General features: G+C 45.8%; 5 protein-coding genes across 5 annotated transcripts; 1 reads left to right on the forward strand and 4 right to left on the reverse strand.

The window, feature by feature from the left end:
* Positions 1–1,110: 1,110 nt before the first annotated feature.
* Positions 1,111–2,504, reverse strand: MYCFIDRAFT_196199 (uncharacterized protein; the record flags this gene model as incomplete). Its single annotated transcript, XM_007927967.1, has 4 exons — positions 1,111–1,164; positions 1,464–1,821; positions 2,166–2,376; positions 2,468–2,504. 4 exons carry the CDS (start codon positions 2,502–2,504, stop codon positions 1,111–1,113), a joined length of 660 nt encoding a protein of 219 aa, XP_007926158.1.
* Positions 2,505–3,892: 1,388 nt separating this feature from the next.
* Positions 3,893–4,663, reverse strand: MYCFIDRAFT_196200 (uncharacterized protein; the record flags this gene model as incomplete). The annotated part of the gene is made up of 1 exon (XM_007927968.1): positions 3,893–4,663. One exon carries the CDS (start codon positions 4,661–4,663, stop codon positions 3,893–3,895), a length of 771 nt encoding a protein of 256 aa, XP_007926159.1.
* A 350-nt stretch (positions 4,664–5,013) lies between these two features.
* On the reverse strand, positions 5,014–6,974 carry MYCFIDRAFT_153488 (uncharacterized protein). The gene has a single exon (XM_007927969.1). It carries the CDS (start codon positions 6,664–6,666, stop codon positions 5,110–5,112), a length of 1,557 nt encoding a protein of 518 aa, XP_007926160.1. The 5' UTR covers positions 6,667–6,974; the 3' UTR covers positions 5,014–5,109.
* Positions 6,975–7,134: 160 nt separating this feature from the next.
* Positions 7,135–10,066, forward strand: MYCFIDRAFT_203372 (uncharacterized protein). Its single transcript, XM_007927970.1, has 5 exons — positions 7,135–7,984; positions 8,255–8,813; positions 8,936–9,111; positions 9,166–9,270; positions 9,380–10,066. The coding sequence occupies exons 1-5, from the start codon at positions 7,423–7,425 to the stop codon at positions 9,907–9,909; spliced, it is 1,932 nt and encodes a 643-aa protein (XP_007926161.1). The 5' UTR covers positions 7,135–7,422; the 3' UTR covers positions 9,910–10,066.
* On the reverse strand, positions 10,058–23,104 carry MYCFIDRAFT_174275 (uncharacterized protein; the record flags this gene model as incomplete). Its single annotated transcript, XM_007927971.1, has 21 exons — positions 10,058–10,120; positions 10,167–10,178; positions 10,232–10,291; positions 10,321–10,349; positions 10,376–10,810; positions 10,839–11,028; positions 11,063–11,148; positions 11,177–11,231; positions 11,258–11,292; positions 11,324–11,546; positions 11,579–11,718; positions 11,796–12,213; positions 12,242–12,421; positions 12,464–12,520; positions 12,550–12,707; positions 12,734–12,783; positions 12,826–12,921; positions 12,963–13,049; positions 13,098–13,203; positions 13,250–13,465; positions 23,095–23,104. 21 exons carry the CDS (start codon positions 23,102–23,104, stop codon positions 10,058–10,060), a joined length of 2,706 nt encoding a protein of 901 aa, XP_007926162.1.
* Positions 23,105–23,341: the final 237 nt, after the last annotated feature.

The following is a 23,341-nucleotide window of genomic DNA, read 5'->3' on the forward strand; positions in this document are numbered from 1 at the left end:
TTAATTTCGGATTGGATTTGCGTAAGAGCTGAAGCCGTAGTATCGATATCCTTAAGTGCTTTAAAGGAATAGAAACGGGAGAGTAGCGTCGAAACCCGTTCCTTTGTCGATACCTCGCTTACTTCCTTTATCTTATCGATTACCTCCTTAGTCGTACGTAGTCCTAGGAGGTGTATACGCTTATCCCCGGCCGTAGACTTAATAAACGCAACCGCTTTTGCGTCTTCTTCTTTAGCCTCTCTTGCTTTAGCCGTATCTTAGCTTATAGATTCCGGTATACCGTACCTATACCTCCAAAGGCCTTGTCCGGATAGATAGTCTTGAATTAGATCGATCCAGATAGTATAATTCTCGGTAGTAAGTTGCGGAATTCCCTTTACCGCGCCGATAGTCGTCTCGGTAGTAGACATCTTTATCGTTAGATTTCTCGACTCGTAACGGTCGTATCGTTGATATTTTTAGATCGTTTGATTCGTATTAATCGGTTCTTTTCGCCTATAGACCGGCGTCTATAGCGGAGCAATAACCGTTATCTTATTGTTGTTCGAAGTTGGTCGCTTTCTTCGATTTGCGGAGTGACGTCGGATAAGGTTTAACCTTGTATAAGCGGGTTGCCTGATCGGGTAATTTCTCGAACTTTCTTGTTTCTTCACTTGCGTTCCGGGCTCATAACTATTGTAGATAAGCGGTAAACCGATAGAATTGCTTGCTTTTCGAACAAAGGACTCACTAGCTACTTATATACCCTAGCGCCAAGAATCACAAGCTATTACTAAGCCGTAAGTGAATGACCTCGCAACTTCCTTCTCCTTCTCTTGCTTATAAATCCAACTAGACTCGTACATTCCCGAGTATTCTAACATTATAGATACTTTGTTCCTACCTGGTTGGATCGAGGCGTCCGTGGAAGGAAACTTCTTATACAAGGGGTTTGGGTTTTATGATTATGAGAAGATTCAGGTGCTTGAGATGACGAGTGGGACGAATATGAGACGTGATGTGAGGAGTAGTGGTATTGCAGGAGGTAGGCCGCTACCTTGAGTATCATGTCCGACGGCCCTCTGATCGTGTCCACCTTAAGCTGATCATCGCCTAAGCTTCTTCCTTATCTCAAGGGTCTTCGTCGCCTGAACCGACCTCCTCGTCTGAGAACTCCTCTGTCATCTGAATGGTGTTTTTCGTCTGTCTCATACGTGTCGGCCGAAGTGAGATAAAACAAAACCCAGTGGATAGCGGCCCAAAGCAAGCCAAAGCACACCATCCTTGGTTGAAGCCGGCCATTGGTCTTGGGTAGACACAGCCGCCATCATATTTTCGTGCGTGTCGAAATGGAAGAATTCCACACAGCGATCCCCATCGATCCCCGGCTCTGACAGGTATGGAAGGACAAAGCAAGCTTGACCCGTACGATATTGATACTTCCACCCTCGACACTCCGGAACCAAGTAATGATCCCCACGCACGTAGAACATCGCGTAGATGCGAAGCTGGGTCACATGGTCAAGGTCTTCCTCCCTTAACGCATCAAGAGCGCCAGAATACATTTCTCCCTCATCTCTGTCGATCTTGAATTTGGTGCTTCTCCAGTAGCGCTGATGCTCTGCCTTGTACATCTTGGCAGCCTCGCCGTGGATTTTACGACAGGTCACAAGCAAGTCCTTGGGTGGCGACTTTGCCTTGCAGAGACTGACCTCGCCAGCCTCATTTTGTTCGTCATCAGGCGCGAAGGTCAGTTCGTAGATGCGGTTGCGCAATTCCGCCGGAATCTTCTTGAGCAAGTAGCACGGCGGCGGTGGGTCAGCCATTTTGAGGGTGACGCGCCTGTTGAAATGTTAGTGGCAATGTCAAGTAGTTGACATGCGTTGATCTTTTGCGTAGAATACCGATCGCGATTGCCTGCTGGTGCCAAAATGGTACCCGGTAGAGATTTCGATCTCGTGGCGGAGAGGTCGAGGTCGAAGAAGAAAAACTTTCAAAGTCGTGTTTCAAAAAGTAACTTCGATCCCACGCCGTTGCCAAGACCAGCACATGCATGCAGCAACAAAATTTCCCTTAAATCGAGGCAAGTACAAGTGCTTACACATCCATCCCCATCCACATCCTCGCTCCAACTCCACATACTTCTATCCCCCCTTCTAGTTCCATTTCCAATCCTTATCACTTACTTCCTACCAAAAAACGCATGAAACTCCGCCCCACCCAAATTCCCATACACAGCCTGCGCCCGATCCGTCACATCATTATTCTTAAAATTCTGCTGCTCAGAATTCGCAGGAATATTTCCAGCATTTCCATACATAGCCACGGCCTCCTTTCCGGCTTTATTCCCTTCCCAAGATTGATTTCCTAGGCGTTTGGTGGGTTGGAGATTTGAGTCTTGAGAAGAAGAAGAAGAAGCTGCTGCTGCTGGTGGAAATCGATTAGACTAGGATGAGTTTGAATTGTTTTTGTTCGGATGAGAGCTTACCGTTCGTGTGATTCTCTTTTTTCTTGATGTCTTCCATTGTGGAGATATTTGAACCCCCAAGCGACTGCCCTTGGCCTTGGAATTTGTTGGTTCGAGAACTCATGTCTGTCTACTTGAAACGAAGGTGGCGAGTGAACAGATATTGAGGAATATTAAGGAGCTCCCTTTTAAAAATCCGTGTTTGTTGGAGAAAAGGGTCAAAGATTTTGAGAAAGCAATCTATTCTTCCTCCCATGATTCCGGACTCTTGTAGCTATTTCTACAAGCTACTAACAGCCATGGGCAAGAATGCTGCTAGATATTCTAAGCCTTCGACATGGGTAGCGGGCGACGGATGGAGTGTCGCTAATACTCACAGGTCGCCAGCGATGCCGGGAAAGGACGAATTGGATCCATGCTACATTCTGTCCAAGCCGTGCATGTTTTTGAATTCGTGGTGTGACCGACGTCTTGGCTGCAGATATGGACGGGCAGCTGTTCAGCTTCGTCTCGCTCAGCTGATGTCGAGGGCAGCCGAACCTCAATCACAATCATCATCATCACGACCACGATCCAACAGCGTATCAAACTCCCATTCAATACTCCTAACAGCCCTCAAAGTCCTCCCTCCTCCACACAACCAAATCTTTAACATCTTCCAGCTTTCGATACACAAGTTTGACCTCCTTCAAATTCTCCATTTCCGAAATCACAGCTCTTAACCCGTCAAGCAGATTAGATGAGTAACTCGCACGGAAATTTGTATACACATCCGTAAAGTTCCAAAGATCCCTCTCATCAAAAACCCAATCATCGCAGTCAGAAAGAATGCTAGGCCGTGCAAGGACGATATGAAGTTTCTGAAGACGTGGCGGGATCGCGAGCTGTAGTTCTATCATCTCCTCGGGATCGTGGACAAGGATTGCAAGTTCCGGGAGCTTCAATAAGCGGTTTTGAAGTTCTTTCAGAGCTCTGGAAGGGAGGAGGAGCAGATTTTGAGAGTAGAAGATTGGGGTCGCTTCGTTGTAGATGGTATGGCATGTGGCGACTAGGTTTAGAGCAGATTGAGCGGGTGTCCAGTGCGCTTAGGAGTGCTTTCGCAGGCATAGGACGGCGAGTTCGGAATTTATCTTGACGGGTGAGACGGCTAGGGCAAGTTCGTAGATTTGGTTGCGGAGTTCTGGTGGTAAGGTGAAGAAGAGACATTGCTCTTATGTGGCTACAGGTGGCGACGTTTGGCTTGCTGAGAATGTCGACATTGGTCAAAGCTTCAAGGATAGGTATGGGCTGAAGTTGATGTTGAAAATTTTAAATTGAGAAGGTGTTTGAGTTGAGCTATCTAATGGCTGAGTTATGCCGCAGCCTTTAACATACATGCAGAGGAACAGCCAAGACTTGCCCTCCGGTTTTCTCGTTCTATAAGCAGTAGCCTTTGTATTCTGCAATTCATTCGCTTGATTGGATCGCCTCGCTTTGGCTCCGATTTTCGTTTCGCGCACCGAGCAGGCCTCGAAGTTCGGCCTGTAATTCTGATATGCATTGTTTGACCACCCTCCGGTCAACTCCACCGATAACCGTATCGTCCACACGCAGGGTGATGTGCTCCAGCTTTGGTAGTACTTCGATCCAGCTTTTGCAAAGTTCTCTCATCTGAGAGGTGTCCTCAGCAGTGCTCACCACACTACCAGGCTTGAACATGTTCAATGCCTTGGGTCCACGAAAGCCAATTGCCAATTCCTTGAGATTTGGCAGCCTTGCCAGGTCAGAAGACGACAGCAATGCACCTGTGACAATGATTTGTATCTCAGCGATGTGATGCAAGCGCGCGCTCGAGGTGGTCCAAAGGAAGTCTCGAAACTTGATGTTGACGGGCTTCGGATCTCTCGAGAAGGTTGATGGTGTGATGGTGAGATCGTCGTGGAACGTAAAGTCGTGGTTACCATAAAAAATTCCGGACGCTTCGTGACTGATAGCACGGCATGTCTGGAGGATCGCGAGACAACTTGCTGGGTGCGGGTGTCGTGAGAGATGGAGACACCGGGAGCGCTTGAGTGTTGCTCTCTTCGCTCTCACGTTGTCCGGAAGCAGTTCAACGGCACAATCGAAGTCCTTGGCTTTCTGCTCGCATAGAACCAGCGCGTAGATCATGTTCCGTATTTCGGGCGGCAGCTTGGAAAATGTGCCTGCCTCCTGGACATCGTCTAATTTGCGATTCATGATCGTCAAAGCAGAGTCTGTAGTGACTCTAAAGGCTTCGCTATGATGCTGAAAGATTTTCGGGTTGGATGTTGTAGAGGGCCTCGAGATGTCGTGGATCAGTGCAAGAATCGTAAAAGATATACAAAAAACTTCCCTAGGACCCACCCATTCGAAAGTCAAAGACTGAGGACAAGGAACAAATGCTGACCTACGCGGCCGCGTGAGGACAGCACTTGTTTCTGAGTCGACCTTCCACGTTGCATTAGCTAGTAAGCAGTCCAATTACTGCGCCTGCGTAACCTCTGGTAATTCTTATTGCAATTTCTGTTTTCCTCGAACTGGATGGAACCCAAAATACGGCACAGGGCCTGAAAAAGCAAAGTCGTTCATTCATCTATGCATATTCCACACGCATGCGATCATCACTGTCATGGTATCTAGAGGCTGTGGGACGCCGCATCAATCTAGCCGTACTTCTTATCGCCGACGTTCGATCCACCAGGCTGTCCGAACTCTTGATACTTGGGCGGAGCGCTTGAGCCAAATCCATCAGGATCATAAGAGCCCTGTTGTGGCTGATATCCACCTGGTAGGCCCCCAGATGCACTGGGACCTTGATTTTGCTTCTCTTGCATCTTCTTAATGTCTTGTTCCGAGAGGTCTCCTCCATCACCTTCGCCGACGACGACCTCGCCACCGCCGCGAACTTTTCCAATAACCATTCCTTTTGCAACTGACTTGATCACAGCACGTCTTGAGACACCAGTGACATCGATGTATACGAGTCCAACATTCTTAACACCGCCTGCGAGAGACCCTGCGATTGAACCGGCTTGCTCTCCGTATCTGTGACCGACCATGTGACTCGCCGCAGCGCCACTTGTGTTCAACAGTGTCTTACCGCCTTCTGCGATGCCGTCCATAACAGTGCTGAATGCGATCATGCTCTTGTTCAGAAAGCCCGGCTTGTAGTCGTTCTTGTCGAGAGGATTACCTTTCTCGTCATAGCCCTTGTGCGGTCTATCCTTCTTATGTCCCGATGCTCTTGCTGCAAAATTCTGCACATGGTCGCCGAGCGTACCAATAGTCTTATTTGACGTCTGCGCTACAGACTGTGTGAATGTCGAGACTTTGCGTACTCGCTGATGGGTCGCAGGCTGGAATTCCAGAGGCTTAGCGACGGGCTTGGTTTTTTGCGAGAAGTTCTCAGCGCCCTTGGTCATCATATTACCGAGGAACGAAGAGCTTGTAACGATTAAGCGGGAGGCTGTAGCCGCGTTCTGCACAATGGAGCTGTCCTTGTAGGCAGGATGGCGTGCCATGCGCAGATATTCTTCCGAGATAGGTCGGACTTCGATAAGCTTGCCGTCCTGGCTTATTTGTACCTCAACTGGCTCTTTGGAGCCCGGTTGCAGCTTGGAATCCTCGATGACCTGGGCGTCGCCTGCAACCTCGCCGACCACCGAGCCATTATCCTCGTCGATCAGGACAATCTCGCCATGCTTCCTGCCCGACTTCTCATCGACGGCGTATTTGCCGCCGGGAGCATAGTCGGATGGATTGTACACTCCACTGCCTTTCTCATTCGGTAGTAGCGGCTTTGCTCGCTCTAGAAAAGCAGTGCATTGCGCAAGGATAGTCTCGAAGGTGTCCACATCATCTTGCGTAACGCCGTAGCCAATCTTTGGGAACTCGATGCGCGTGAAGGCACCCGCTCTAGGGCCCATGTCCCATCTTGGAATCAAGTAACTCGTTGGTGGTTGATGGTAGACTTGCGTAGTGGCTGGAAGAGGGAGATCGAGCTCTGGCGGAAGATTGAGGTGGAGGTAGAAGTCCTGGTCTACTTCGTTCTGGCCCACTGTCGTACTCAATTCTGCGAACGGAGAATTACAAGGCACCATCAGAAGCGAGAGTGTTTGAGGGCCAGATGGACAGAGGTCTTGTTCTTGGCCATCCTGGATGTGGTATGCCTTGATGCCTTTGATTGCGTAGAGCAGTTTGGGGTCGTGGTGGCCAGCCATTGTGCTGTATCACGCTCTTTCGATGTGTGGCTCGGCGCTTAGGAGAGATTGGCGGGGATCAAGGAGTTCGCAGGTGTCGTGTCGCTGAAGTGCTGTAGGTATATCAGGTCTCAAACAACAAAAAGATGGAGGGGCTCATGCAAGCTGCAGATACGTCACTGCATTGAGGCTGAGTTGTCCTTGGCGGGCGAGAAGCGCGCCTATCGAGCTGCAGAGGCTTGATGAGACATGGGAGACGTGGTCGTCGTCGTTTTCGCCACGAGCCCGTGTCTGCTACGCCACAGACGATGCTTTCGATACGATATGTATCATAGCATTGTATGTTCATGTGAGGCGGAGCGTTACTCACTCGCTGCGATCGCAAGCGGAATCTGCCGACAAGAACCGTGGGCCCGTGCTGAACTCTCCTCCATCCTCTTTGAAAATCTCCCGCAGACCCTCCGGAAGTACTCCACCTCACTGCTGTCTACACCATAGTAACATTGTCACCAGTACAGTACATATCTCTACCAGCTTTTCAGGAACATCGTCACCTTTTGCAACCCATCCATGCCATCTATGCAATGCTTCTAGCACCGGGACAAGGCAGAGCGAGATCCAGACAGCGCAAGAAAGGCGCGACTTGAAAGACGAGATACCGATCAGTAGACAAGAAAGGGAGCAGTAGTCGGTGCCCAGGGAACACAGATTCAACAAGCGCGAGCCACTCTGCCGTAAAGCGAAGGCCGTGGACGCCGGAGCGGGCTCTCACAAGCCATGAGACTTGTTGCAATCTTCCAACCATTGAAGCGTCCTTTCCGCTATCTGCGACGCCTCTTGCCGCCCCTCAACTTCATTACCATCCACTATGCCTACTTCATTCTCACATGTCTCATCAGCGCGATCATCTTGTGGGCCGCCGACACCGATCGCGATCTCCGCTTTATCGATGCTTTATTTCTAGCGGTGAGCGCCATGACATTGGCTGGGCTAAATACGGTCAATTTGTCAACTCTGAACACGTTCCAGCAGTTCTGGCTGTTTCTCCTGATCATTATCGGGTCTGCGGTACTAGTTTCAGCTTTCGTGGTCCAGATACGCAAGCGAGCCTTTGAGACGAAGTTCAAAGACGTGGTCTTGAAAGAGCGGCAGAGACGAATGGAGCGACGCAGCAGAAGCAGGTCAAGAGCAGGGAGCCGACGAGGACAGCCAGACGCTCAAGATCATCAGGATCTTGTTCAGCCTGTTGACACTGCTCAAGATGCCTCAGCAGACATGGGCGACGCGGAGAAGGCCTCCAAATCGGAGATTTCTGTGGAGGGACCGGCTATATTGGAAAGTCCGATTTCAATGAAAGAGCCCACTTCAAGGGAAGGGCCCACCGCAAGTGAAGAGCCCGCTACAAGGATAGGACCAACTTCGCCTAAGTCGAATATTTCTTTCAGACCGGACACTGTTTTCTCGCACCGATTGACTCACCAGGCCGCCAGACAGCGGACCCGCGGGCTCTGGAGCGCTCAAGGAGTCGGAGCGCGTCCTACCGCTGGCATAGAGATACGGTCCCTTTCACAAGACGGTCCAAGGAGTGATCAGGATCATAGTACTGCAGCGCCTCCCAAGAATCATGGCAATATTGGTCGCTACTTCCATTCGACAAGCGGCTGGATTGGTAGAAACAGCGAGTTCCATGGTCTTACTGATAAGGAACGTCAGCACTTGGGAGGCTACGAGTACCGAGCGGTCTGCTTTCTTGCTTGGTTAGTACCTATCTACCTTGTTTTGATGCAGCTCCTGGGCTGCCTCGGATGTGCTGCTTGGATAGCGCGTAATCGACCAGAGACAACAACTGCAAACGGCTTGAACCCCTGGTGGGTAGGCGCGTTCAACGCGGTTTCCGCATTCAACAATAGCGGTATGAGTCTTCTGGATGCGAACATGACCGCATTTCAGACAGGGTACTATCTGCTGATAACCATGGGCTTCCTCATTCTTGCCGGGAACACATGCTACCCGATCTTCCTTCGACTGATCATCTGGACAATCTACAAAGTCGTGCAGCGACTGGCACCACGATCCGAAGAGTGGGCTGATCGAGCGAAGATGCTGAAATTCCTGCTGGATCACCCGCGTCGATGCTATACGAACCTGTTTCCTTCCCGGCATACATGGTGAGTGGACGACTCCGAGCGAATGTGTGCGACTAAGGCGACCTTGTCGCAGATAGCAGCACTATCTCGTCGGCGGACTTCGGAGCGCATAATCACGCAACATCACTGACCCTTGCTTTCAGGTGGCTCCTCGCCTCGGTCGTGGCGCTAAATCTGATCGACTGGATCGGCTTTGAGGTTATCAATATTGGAAACAAAGCTATCGAGCAATTACCTTTGGGCGTACTAGTTATCGACGGCCTCTTTCAGGCGTTTGCTGTTCGAAGTGGTGGATTCTACGTCGTGGCCATCAGTCAGGGTGAGTGGCGCAGTGCACCAGTCCTTTTTGACGCCGAAGCCTAACTCAAATCAGTCCGTATCGGCCTGCAGGTCCTATATGTTGTGATGATGTACATCTCAGTGTACCCGGTCGTCATTACAATGCGCAACAGCAACGTCTATGAAGAGCGAAGTCTCGGTAGGTCACAATCTATCACTCGAGCATTCAGGCACTGCTGTGCTCGCCACGTTCCAAACAGCTCTAAAATTCTTGCAGCGACCAAGTCGTACTGATTGAGATCATGCAGGCATTTACGCCGAAGACCTACCCGAAAATGATGGACGAGCCAATGACCAACCCGGGTTCCTCAGGCAGCTCACTCAACATTTCGTCTCAGGCGGAGCGTCCAACTCGGAATCCAATTCCAGCTTCGTACGCCAGCAACTTCGAGCGCAGTTGGCCCACGACGCTTGGACTATCTTTCTTGCACTGTTTGCTATCATCATCATCGAGACTGCCCAATTCGATCGAGACCCGAATGTTTTCTCAGTCTTCAACTTCCTGTTCGAAATCGTGTCTGGATATGGATGCGTCGGCATTTCCCAGGGCATTCCGTGGGATGCATATTCCTTCTGTGGAACCTGGCATACTGCAAGCAAGTTGATTCTGTGCGGAGTTATGCTTCGGGGAAGGCATCGAGGGTTGCCGGTTGCAATCGATAGAGCTGTGTTGCTTCCCGGCGAGGAAATTGAGCAGGCTGAAGAAGACGATGGACGCATCCGGCTGCAGAGAACGATTAGTCGGGGAAGATCAACTTTGCAGCAGCAGGACGTTTAGCAGGTCAAGATTAGAAGCGATGGTCTCAAGGCTACACATCCGATGTAGCGTATGGGGTGTGTTTGACGACCTGGTTCTATGCTCAGCTCGCTTAGGAAGATCAATTGACACCTTCTCTTATCGTACATAGCCGAGCACAATACCGTATTCAAGATGACCGGTCAAGACAATCACGTGGCTTATTGTAGGCGGAGGCAACTGTGGTTTGGCGCTGGCAACAGGGCTCAAGAAAGTAAGTCGTGTATGCTATCGTATACATGTGTCGGTGACTAATCCAATAAGCAGCATGGAATTAAATACATGAAAAGAGGTCTACGTCGACCCATCGATCGATGCCGCCAATGAGCCAATCCCTTATTTCGATTCCTCCACAGGAGAAATCCTCAGACGCAAGCATTCCAAAAGTCCAACGCATACCTTGAGAGCACCGGCTGATAGACCTATCGTCTCTGCACCGGAACTCCACCATCTTCTTCTTGCACATCACTCATCATATCGCTCGACTCAAACCCACTTTCCTCCCTATACGCCATACCAATCGCATACTTCACCGGGCTTCCAAACGTCACATCAAATTCCTCATTCTCAGGCTGAGATCCATTCAACCCCTCCTGCAAATATTGCGCCATGGCCGGCTGCCCCTGTGGTTCCAAATTTCTAACCCCTTCATACAACTCGTCCAAAGAAATTCTGTTCTCGGGATTCGTCTCGATACAGCGCGAGATCAGATTTGCGAGGTTGGGGCTACGCGGCACGGCGTCGTTGATCATATCCCACTGCGATTCATCCGGAACGAGGAATTTTTGCTCGGCTCGGTGGAGGATCCAGTTGTGATACATCTGGTACATGACAACGCCGATGGCTGGGGACGTGTTAGTTTGAACATTGATCAGACTGACTGCTCGCGGCAAGACGTTCGTTCGACTCACAGTATACATTGGTCCACTCCCAAAGTCGAGGTTCTGCAAGTGCTACGTTGGGACTTCCGCTCAGGTCGATTCGCTGTTTCTTGTTGAACTGTTCGGGAGAGGCGAAAGGCTTGGAGCCTGCGCCTTTATTGTAATTTGAAGGATTGTTGGGATCGCCTTCGAAGGTTTCAATTGCGAGGCCGAAATCAGCCTGTGAAAGTCAGCGGGAAGAGATCAAAGAATACCATGGCCAGGCTACCTAACATACCAGTTTCAGAGTGGGATATGCTGGGAAACGTTCGCCGGGCGGGTCCATGAAAATGTTTCCAGGCTTAATGTCCCGGTGGATCACATGGGACCAGTTGGGCACGAGTCCTTGGCCTGGGGATCCATCTCGCATAATGATGCATGCTTCTACCAATTGCAAGAATGTAGCCCACAAGAACTGCAGCACAGGAATCGTCAGTGGTCAGTGCTTATTGAAGATGCAGACCGCTTTGGTGCACTCACAGGTTCCGGAAGAGGCGTATCTGATGTGACGCTCTTGACGATCATGCCCTTTAAATCTCCATTTGCACAAAATGGCGAGTATAGAGTCAAGATGTATTTGACTCTATCGAGATGCCATGAGCCTACGCGGGCAAAGTGACGATTCGACACAGCCGCACATTTGTTTGCGAAATAGGCCTCCAGAGGTGTTCCGTTAAGGGTATCTCGTTGATAGAACTTCTTGGGCCACGCAGAGGCGGTTAACACTTCACATTTGCGAACGATATGCTTCGTGTAACGATCAGTTCAAACGCCGGATTACGATGATAGTCTGATTGGAGGGGACTTACATTGACTATAGTATCATTCTCGTCAACTTTCACCCATAGACCAGCCAGATTTGCGCCATCACCTATACCCATGATAGACCATGGTTAGCAAATGTCTTTTAGATGTTCCAGAAAAGGTATCATCATCGAAAATCCTCACCAAATTCCATAGCGCCGCGCCATTGGCCATTTAGCCTGTCATCCAGAAAGGTCTCTTCAAGATCTGCTCTGGTCTTGGCCTTTGCCAGCACCTCTGAGAGGGTCTTGATATTCTGCCTGTCACCTTCCAAATTTGATTTCCAAACATTAATCCGCTCTTCCAGGAAATTCAGTGATCGATACCCATCGCTGAAATTATGTCGGCGTTCTTCCTCGAGCATCGATGTCAGTGCGACAAGGTATTGCTCTATGACGCCATTTGCAGCGAGTATCAAAGTCTTGTAGCTCTCTAGTAAGTCGATGTCGGGCCTAGATTTATTCAATTCTCCAGCACCTGCATGGGCCCCTACCGCAGAAGCCTTTGCCCGACATTCCTTTTCTACTGTGTCAATAGATTGGATCAAATTCACGAGGGTGTCCTGGGCGGCTCGATTGAGCCTATGGAACTCGCGATAGAGCGCTTTTTCGATTCGTTTGCGATCTGTTCGTGGCCATCAGCTTTGGATCTACTGTGATGTATCTGATAAGCTTACAATCATCTTCTACTCCAGGCTCGACCCCCCGAGCCAGGAGCGCATACTGCAGGTAGACTTTCCAGCCCGGATGTTTTCGAGCCATGCGGAAGATCTTACGCATGGTGTGGAACGAGGAAGTATTCTTACCTTAGACGGTGAGTTGACTTTCGGAATGGACTATTAGTTCTATTGCCAAATCCGGAATGTTGTTCTTTGTCATGCTGTTCATCCCGATGGCACAATGACCACATGTTCCAACGAGGTGGACAAAGACATCGATCGAGCATATCCTGCTGCCTCATTGGGCCTAAGCCTTCGGACAGGTCGTACATTGGCAATGGCTAGTGCGACGAGACCCAGGCCTCGGTATATTTCTTCGCCTCGAATACCCAGATGGTCTTATTGCAGATTTGTCGAAGCACACATGCATAGAGTAGTCTGAGGTAGCTGAGCTTCCAGGAGCAAGCATATCCACTCGTTTGCAGTGCATGATTCTCTATGTTGGCGAGCGGTCACCGTCGGAGTTCAGAGTCGATGTAGGCCAGCAGGGAACATATGTGCGACGGAAAATGCAGAGCAGTGCATGAACGCGTAATATAGCTTAGTTCCCGCCTACACAAATCGTCTCCATCGATGTTATTTACTGCCTGAACCCTGGACTTTTGCTCTTCTCTTGGTATCTCGTATTCCTCTTCCGCTCTTTAATGGAAATGACTTTGCAGGCCAGCACGATGCAACGGCTTAACCAGGGCTTCCAGCAACTCTAGAAGGCGCAGAGGGTCTCGGACGCGATCAGAGAAGGATTGCTTTCGTGCGCGGCGGTCGGACGGTCTATTGAAATGGCGGCGGTGGAGTCGAGGCCCGGGTGCAGACTGCAGAGGCGTAGTGTAAGGACTTAAGAGTCGGTGGACGAAGGACCTCACTCTCCTCTACCTACCACTTCCACTTCCACCACCTCCACCACCTCCACCACCTCCACTTCGCAGCCAATGACCATTATCTGACTTCACAGTGTTGATGTTCATCATCGGCGGCGTGGAGTCTTGGGGATGCCGTGAGCCATATTCTAATGCACCCCGGTCATAATTCCGCCCTGCCCTGCCTGAGGCGACGGCACTCCATACCACCGCCCTTTCCGGTCGTAGCACTGCAGATGCTGATAAGTACACGGAGACTTCGCCGTATACTTAGAATATATTACGCTATTCAATAAGTCGCGCTATAAGCTCGGAGGACCGCAGATTAGCTTTAACTAGATTTGACTATAATTAGTTAGCAATTGCTTAGGATCTTAGCTTCTTAGCTATTCTTATCTCCTCTTCTATAGTAATACTATATACTACAATCTCGTCGTCGCCGTTTTAATAGTATAGACCCTTCGGAGGTGTTATTAATAGCGCGCCTACTAGACTATTAACTTAATAAGATTAAGCGCCTATTCGACGAGAGCGAGTTATCTAATAATACTATCTCCGAGCTCTTAAATGTCGCTAGACGTAGTATCGACAAGATCTATAACAATTATCGCTTATTTAGTATATTCTATATTAAAGATCTCGCTAGGTTAGGCCGTCTACGGTCGCTATTGCCTATCTTTAAAGATATAAGTCTTGCGGCGTATCTAGCGCGTTTAGTCGCAATTTAACTAATCTATCTCTTCCTAGTAGCGTATCTTCGAGTATCTCGACGACCGACTATATACCTATTAAGACGAGGTAGTATAGTACTTATACGACGAATACGACGTTATTATAAGCTAGCCGATAGTATCGCGAGTTTTAGAGAGACGTAGATAGACGAGGAAGAAAGCGATATAATATACGGCGGAATAGAACTAGGACTTTCGAGACGACTTTAAGATAAAGTAGATAGTAATACCGGCTTATAGAGTCGTATATATCGATAAAAGCGCTTCGAATAAGCGTACTAGTTAGCGGAAGTGTAGATGCGGTCCTATTAACCGTCCTATATTCGAGGAGGGGTTAGTAGTTAGGTTAAAGCGATAGAGTATCTTGCCTACTATCTCGATTAATGGTTGTCTTGCTAGTACGATAATCTGCTAAGGCTCTATTGCTATAGAGATATTCGAAGCCTAGTTATAGTATATAGTACTGCCTTAAATAGAGCCTAGAATATTCCTTATAATAGATAACGCGTTAATCTACCGTACCGAGCGTATAAAAGAGATAGTCGTAGCCGCTAGAGTCTATCTTCGATACCTGCCTCCGTACTTACTAGACTTTAATCCTATTAAGTTGTCGTTTAACGTACTTAAAGCGTAGGTTAAGAAGTATATTAATAAGGCTAATTGCTTTTGTAAGAAGGGTATGTTAGTAGGTAGATAGGGTAGTAGTAGGTATAGGTAGTATTCGATAAGAAGCTAGGAGGAGAGGGAGGAAGGCAGGCAAGTTAGCCTATTACTAAGCGCTAAGCCCTGCCTAAGGCACTAAGACCCTGGCTTTACTTAGCCTAGTTATATGCTAATTACGTATAGCCTCTTTAGCCCTAACATACGCTTCCCTTCTAAAGGCCGCGCCCTTATAGCCGGTCTTTATTCTAGTCTCAACCTCTATTACTACTAACTTAGTAGGTCTAATAAGCCGCTTAGTCCGCGTTAAATTAAACGTACAACTACCGATTATATAACTATGTCAAACCTTACCTTCTAATACAATGTCTAACTCTAACTACGCTATCCTTATATACAATAAAGTAATATATAACTACAAGAATTAAGGACTATCGACTAATTATAATACGAGCGTACCTTCCCTACTATAATAGGTAGGTATACGGGGTATTATAGCACTGCCCCCGTTCTAAGTAATATCGTACCGAGTTCTTTGCGTCTACTCTAAAAGACCTAGCTATATCCGCTTCCGAGGGTTGTCCGCTTCCGAGGGTTTATTCTTGTTATTATAAGGGCTATTATTGTTCGTAGTTTCGCTAGCCCTAATTAGTTAGGTTTAGCAGCCTTTAATTGTTAATCTTATCTTATCTTTTTAGAAAAAATACAGCTCGTCTAGTTTCTATAAGTAAAGGCTATTATAAGTATAGTAGTAGAGGTTCGCCTTGCTTAAAGGGTTAGATAGATCGAGGAGTAACCTATTGTCTGCAAGATCGACCCCGGCTAGCTTAGCTCTATAGTTTTGCCCTTAGTTAGTCTATTAGTCGCTTAATCTTTTAGGCGGCTTAAGGTTTTAACTTAGCTTTAAAGTTTTAATTAAACCTTTAATAGGCTTAAAGCTTTAATTAAAGTTTTAATTAAAGGTACCTTAGGCTCGTAGTATAGGTAAGGTTGTCTTCGTAAGTATAGCGATAATAGTAAGTAATGTTAATAATAGCGGCGCTAGTCGTCTTAGCGCTAACTTTACCTCGCTTCTAATCTCCTTCTTCTACTAATAATACACTCCGCAATACTGTTACTAACATAGCCGCGCCGGCCGTACTGCCCTTTAGTATAGGCGAGACGCCGTCGTTATTATTATTATTACTATTCCACGCGCACACGCGCCGCCCTCGCCGATCGCCTAGGCCTCGAAGCCTCGATAGAAGGAAGGAATAAGAGGTAGAATCCTTAAAAGAGCAGGCAATTAGTTAACGCGTCGTAGTGCGCCTAGTATAGTCTTATTATCCTTTATTGCTAACAATTGCTTGCCTCTAATTAGTTAGCTAATAGCACCCTAGGGGTAGTATTATTCCTAGGCTTAGTAGTAACATTATAGGTATTATAAGCTCTTAGCCTTCTTTGTGTTCTTTACGCTAGTCTAATACTTATCTAATAACTTAGTTATATCCTTAAACGAGTCTTTAGCCTCCTATAAGTCCTATTCTAGTAAATAGCCCTACTATCTTAGCAGATACTCCTTCTTGCCTTGCCTAGTCCGGTGCTTTAGGATACGTTCTATAGACTATAGCTCTTTACTATTAGCTAAGACTTCTTCTAACTTAGTAGGCGCTTTATCGCCTTCGCGCTAGTAGTATAGTTTAAGGAGGGATACGTAGAAGGTGTTATAGATAGTATAATAAGGTAGAAGCTATAACTAATAGGCCTATACGGAGGAGCCCTTAACTTCTCGAATGCGGAATAGGCTAATGTATCTTAGTACGAGCTTGGGCCTTATTTTGCCGTTAGGTAATAGGTGTTTACGGATGCGGAGGTTCTTCGTACTTAGCATAACTATATCGCCTTGCTTAAAGGTTATTAGCGTATAGTGTTTGTTATAGTAGGCCTTCTAATAGGCCTAGGCCTTTGCTAGTTTATTAGCTATCTTAGCGTAAATTTCTCGTATCTTTTAAACCCTCTTAATAGCTGCTAGTGTCTCTAGTACTTAACGCGCTTCCCTTTCCTTACGCTTAGCCTCGAGCGATAGTAGGTCTTATAGTATAGCAGCATTCTGGCCTATTATAGCTATGTATAGTAACACCTTAGTCGATAAGTAGACACTGTTATTGTATACGAATTCAGCTAGTTGTAGGAGGTTAACCTATTCGTTAGGGTTCTCGTTAATGTAACTACGTAGGTACTGCTATAGGGTAGCATTCTACCTCTCTGTTTAACCGTTAGTCTATAGATAGAAGGCTATTAATAGCCGATGCTTTAGTCTTAGCTACAAGCAAATCTCGCTCTAATAGTAAAATGTTAGTATCGATCTACGATCGGACACGATCCCCTTAGGGGTTCCCTAATAGGTACAGAAGATATTAGTCTATAGCGCCTCTACTATATTAATAGTAGTCTAATCCTTGCGCGCCGGGATGTATCGAGCGCCTTTAGTAAATCGATCTACTATAACAAGGATAGCATTATATATATCCTTGCTACCCCTACGCTTAGTAGGAGGAAGGCCTATAATAAAGTCTATTATAAGCTTAGCAAACGGCTTCCTAGGAACAGGAAGTAAAGACAACTCGCTAAATAGTAAGTGCTTTAGTACTTTAACTCGCTAGTATACTATATAGGTCTATATATACTCCTTTATATGCCGTTTACTATTTAGCTAGTAGTATATGCGCGATAGTAACTCGTGCGACCTCTCTATGCTATAGTAACTAGCGAGTTTACTATTATAGTGCCTCTTTAAGAGCTCTTATCTAATTAATTGTTTAGCGGGGACATAGTATCTGTCCTTAAACTTTAAGTAACCTTTGTCGTCGATCGACTAATTGTTATTACTCTTGCTAGATCGAGTCGTTCGCCTACTTACAAGCTTATTAATACGTTCGATAGTAAAGGCGTCCCTCTACTAAGCCCGTAATAGCTTATCTATAAACGATTAACTATCCCTATTTATAAGGTTATTTAATAGTACCCTCGCTATTAAACGAGGTACGCATTGTATATATCTAATAGCACTAGCAGCCGGAACTACTACAACCTCTTCTATAGTACTATCGCTATATAGGCTATTACTATAGATAGTAATGTCTTTAATCGAGTTATTATAGCTCGAGCGATCTACGTCCTTTCTAACGTATACTAGAAGAACGACAACTCCGCTATAGTATTTGTTGCCGCCGCGGGGTCTAGAAGTCCGCTTATCCTACGCTTGCTTATTAATAACACGGGCTATAGCAATCTTATACTACAGGGTTAGAAATAAAGAATTAATGTATTAGGTCTCGCTATCGTAATTAGGTCGCCTCGATAGGCTATCGGTAGGGTTACTTACGCCTAGCCGGTATAATATATTAAAATCAAACCCGGCGAGGTAGACGGCCTATCTAGCCTATCGACCTATAACCCTAGTAACCTTAGTAATACTACGGAGGTTGTTATAGTCTATATAGACCTATATTATATATTAAGTAGACCCCGTAGTAGTTCGGTTTGCGAACTACAAAACGTATATAGTTTAGTTTCTTAGCGGTACCCCTCCGGTTTAGTTCTGGTTTGGTTTTTTACCCCGCTAGTCTAAGCCGGTTTCCGAGAAAATCCGACTAAACTGCGACGATATGCGACGACATGCGACGACCTCGGATCGGGTCCGGAGGCCCTCGGAGGCCCTATATTGTCTACGCTATACAATTGCATCTGTGTTTCGGGCTATTTGGACGTGTTTTGGGTCGGGGTTTTGTCCGTAGCCGGCACGTAGCCGGCAAACCGGTCCGTGCACCGGTTCCTTAGCAAACTAAACTAAACTAAACTAGAATTTCGGCTTAGCAAACCAAACCAAACTAACCCGAACCACTGCGGGGTCTAATATTAAGCCCTATCGAGGTAGTGCCTCTAATGCTTAAAGGCTTCGACAATAGCTAGGAGCTCTTACTCGTAGGTCTCGTAGCGACGTTTAGTATTAATTATCTTCCTCGAGAAGAAGGCAATCGGGTACTAGTAGATATTATTAGCCTGCTATAATATAATAGCTAATATAGCGAACTATAAAGCGTTAGTCTCAATTCGGATCTGTTTACTTAGTACGAAATAGTATAACAAGGGGACTTTAGTAAAGCGTTGTTTTAGACCGTTAAAAGCGGCTTGTGTTTTGTTAGTCTATTTAAACTCTCTAGACGGATTAGCCTTAGTTTTAGTAAGCTTAGTTAGGGGCATTATATGCCGTAAATAGCCCTTAATAAAGCGACGATAGAAATTAGCGAAGCCGAGGAACGACTATAGTTCCTTAATTGACGTAGGAACAGGCTATTTAGTAATGGTTTTAATCCGATTAGGATTAGCCTTAACACCCTTAGTTAATACGAGGAAGCTAAGGAATAACACCTCCTTAGTAGTAAAGGTACATTTAGAAGGTTTGCAATATAGTCTATAGGCTCGTAGGCGGTCGAGGACCTTACGTACTACGGCCTAGTGTTCTATAATATTAGGTAAATAGGTGTAAACTAGGATGTTATCTAGGTAAACTATATAGAGATAGTCTAATAGGCCTAAAAGGGCTCGATTAATATAGGACTAGAATATTGTAGAGGCATTAGCTAGGCCAAATAGTATAACTAAGTATTCGAAATAGCTATAGCGAGTATAGAAGGCTGTTTTCTATTCGTTACCCTTACGAATGCGGATACGATAGTACGCATCCTTAATGTCTAGTATAGTATAGTAGTAAGCCCTAGAAAGGCGATCGAGGGTCTTATTAATAAGGGGGAGTAGATAGCGGTCTTTAATAGTAATAGCATTAAGCCCGCGATAGTCGATATATAGGCGTAGGCTACTATCCTTCTTTAGTACGAATAGGATAGGTGCACTAGCAGGGCTATTACTATACCGAATTCGACTATTAGCTAGGTTTTCCTCTAGGTACTTACGCAATATAGTAAGCTCTCGCTTACTAAGGTTATAGAGGGGACTAAAAGGAACCTCTTTGCCCTCTATAATATTAATCTTATAATCCGTCTCTTTAAACATAGGCAATGTCGATGCTAGGTAGTATTTAAACACATTAATATAGGTCTCTCGGATAGGTTCTAGTATACGAGTAAGCTAATTAGGATTATTAGGGGGCATAGGTTTATCGTTATTACTACCGAGTAGATCGGCAGTCGGATTAGCTAAGGCGGAGGCTAGTGTTAGGTTGCTAATAAATAGGACCCTAATATCGTTAGGGCACTCGCTAATATTAATGTGTTTAATGTCCTCTTTCCTAGCGATTCTAAATCGCTATTATTAACTGCCTAAGTCTATTACTATAGCATAGTACTTAAGAATAGGGTTGCTAATAACAATGTCGGATAGGAGGCTGTCTATGTCTACTGCGTAGGCAGTAAAGTTTAGTAGGCGTTTATTTCCGAGGTCGTCTTTTAGAACTATAGGAACATAGTAGGCCCTATAGGTTAAGTGCCGAGCGTTATTAAACCAAGCAAGGACTAGTATATTAGTCCTAGGCAATTGTCGGAGGTCTAATTGCTTAGCTAAGCGATAGTTAATAAGGGCGCTAACTGAATTTCCGGGGTCTAGTATAACCTTTGCCTTATAGTTAGTATCGGGCCTAGATATAAGACAGGTACGTATAATAGCTAGCACAATGTCGATAGTCTTACGCCGTATAAGGCTAACAGTTAGTGCGGCGCTTACTCTTTTTTCGAAGGTTAGCCTATAGAGGTAGCGTTAGCCGCTAAGAGATACTTTCGGTGTTTAGCGGAAGTACGGTTAATTCGGGCCTAGTCCTTAGGTTTGTCGTATTAGCCTAGTAGATAGCTAGTACTATTACAATTAAAGCACTTTAATCCGGTTAGTAGACTGCCGTAGCTGTTGTTGTTAGTTAAGCGGTTAGCGTTATAAGGATACGAGCCCTATCTACGGCCCCTATCGCGGCCTCCTCTATATAGTCGCCGGCTACGGCCCCTTCTACGGTCGTTGTTACTATTCCTACTGTTAGCATTGTTGTCTTAGTAGGAACCTTAGTTTCCTCCGCGGCTACTACGATTGCCGCGGTTAGTACTAGCTAGTCGGATCCTTAATTCTAGTCGTTATTAGAGCTAAATAGCCCGTTCGGCTGTTTCTACTTCGACTATAAATTAAATGCGGGTTAGATTGGTTTGTTCAAATATACGGCGACGGTCTAATTCGAGGATAAGCTCCTATCTAAGTTTTAGGCGTATCTCGGAGATCTATATAGAATTAGTCTTAGGCGGAAGGTCGTCTTTAAGGGTTTTTAAATAGGCCTCGAATAAGCGAGCCGATTAATTAGTCTTCTGTTTAGCTCGAAGATATAGGTCCTAAGTATATTATTGCCTTAGTATAGGGTTTCTAAGGGTATCTAGTATAATAGTTTTATAGGTCTGCTACTAAATAGCGGTCTAGTCGTCGAGGGAGTCGAAATAGTTATCCTATATACGCTTTAGGTCGCCGTTGATATACTGTATAGCGTATATAACTAAGGAATAATCGTCTAGTAGCGCTCTTAGTATATTGCGCTAGTTGAGCTTACAGTTACGAATATAGTCGTTATATTGCTTGCGACTAGAGCCGTTAAATATAGTATAGTCCTTAAGCTTAGTATCCTTCTTTTAGACTAGTAGTAAAGAAGGTCCTACTATAGGTTTAGCAGTAGTCGTTAGGGCTTCCTAAAGGCGACGGAGCTCGAGGAGGTTATCTCTTAGCTATTGTTCTTAGCGTAGGGTAGTAAGCCTATTTTAAGTAGCTTCTTAAAGTCTCCCTAATAGTTAAGGGCTAAAGGCTAGTTAGCTATATCGTCGATTGATAATGTTGTTAAGAATATCGCTAATAGGTAATTCCGGATTATTACCTAGAATTATAGGTTCTTCTTTAGTAGGCTCTCCGGTAGGCTCTTTAGTAGGAGGCACTTTAGTAGGTGCTCTAGTAGGCAATTTAGTAGGCACTGTGCTACTAGCGTTGTCGTTGCTAGCGCTACTAGCGGCAGCACGGTTGTTGTTGCTTCGTAATAAGCCGGCTATTATAATAGGGGGTAATACTAATAATGTATTGTTAGCCCCTAAGATGCGGATATAGCGGAATTAGTAGATATTAGTCTAGTACGATTGACTTAGTGTAATAGGCCGTATAGAAGGCCTTAATTAATAATTAGTACGGTTGCTTCGATAGAATAGTACGTATAGGTCCCGTTCTTCGGGCGTAATATAGTTAGATTAGTCTTGTTCGTAGCTATACCGCTAAAAGCTTGAAATAAGGACTATCTAGCTGCTACCCTTAAAGAGTAGATCGAATACTATATAAGAAGGGTATATTAGCAGGTAGATAGGGTAATAGTAGGTATAGGTAGTATTCGATAAGGAGCTAGGAGGAGAGGGAGGAAGGTAGGCAAGTTAGCCTATTACTAAGCGCCAAGCCCTGCCTAAGGCACTGAGACCCTAGCTTCACTTAGCCTAGTCACATACTAATTACGTATAGCCTCTTTAGCCCTAACAGCTTTATAGACTTCGGTATATTTATACGGTATACTATTAAAGAACTAGACACTTAATCTATAGCGAGATCGTAGTTCTAGCGAGTAGGTTATCGCTAGTACTATAGACACAATACTAACTATAGTTACTCCTTTATAGACTCGCTTATACTAACGACTATCTCTAGCTTAGCGATACGGCTCTTTAAGTCTTCTATCTCTTGTCTTAATTCTTCTACTATAGTACGCGTAGTATTAGTAGTATAGTCCTTTATAATTGCTTCTATATGCTATAGATTAGGCAATGCTAGCTACGGCGATAAGCTTCTTAAATTAGCTAACGACGGTAATATAGTAGACGTGTCGATATGCCCTTCTACGCCTCGTAGAGGTTAAACAGGTATAGTAACAATCTCCTTATCGTCCTAACTATCGGCAATCTACTCGAGAAATTAGCTAAATCTATCGATATACTTAATCGGCGTACCTCTAATACGCTATAGGTAGCTATTACAATAGAAGAGCCTAGAATTTAGTAGTTTCGTAATTATTTTAATCGCTAGCGGCACCTCGAGGCTATTTAAATCGGCGCCGTTAGTATATCGCTATATTCGTATCGTAATCGAGTCGCGATCGAGTCGCGATCCGGAGAGTACCCGCTTGCGAAGCCCGAATCTATAACGACTAATAGGGCATTACTATAACACTACTACAATATATCTATATTATCTCTTTAGTAGGAAATAATACTATCGATACCGCTAAACAACCTCCCGTTATCCGTTTTAAAAAATATACAGTTATCGTAAAGATATAGCGCTAGCAAGACATTAGAAGTTCGCGACTTTCTAGTACCTACTCTGCGCCGAAATAGCCGAAATTTCGGCTTCCGCTCGGCGGTTTAGCTTTACGGGTCCGGATTTAAAGAGCTAAATTTAACGACTTTAACTCGATACTAGCGCAACACTATAACGCATTGTTTTTTATTCCTATAAGTACAGAGAGCCGAGACTATATCTATCTAATGCACCTCTAATTTATACTATACAAAAACACGTAGTATTAGTAGAATAAGAAGCGACTTTAGCTAAGCCGAAGTTTAGCTGTTAAACCGCCGACCTATAACCGGAAATCTACCCTTAACCTCGCTTCTATACTAAAACAGCGCTTCTATAGCTAACGATAGAACAGGCCGTTAGAAGACTCCTTAATGC

Source organism: Pseudocercospora fijiensis (assembly GCF_000340215.1).
Source record: "Pseudocercospora fijiensis CIRAD86 unplaced genomic scaffold MYCFIscaffold_4, whole genome shotgun sequence".
In the NCBI taxonomy this organism is placed as follows: Eukaryota; Fungi; Ascomycota; class Dothideomycetes; order Mycosphaerellales; family Mycosphaerellaceae; genus Pseudocercospora; species Pseudocercospora fijiensis.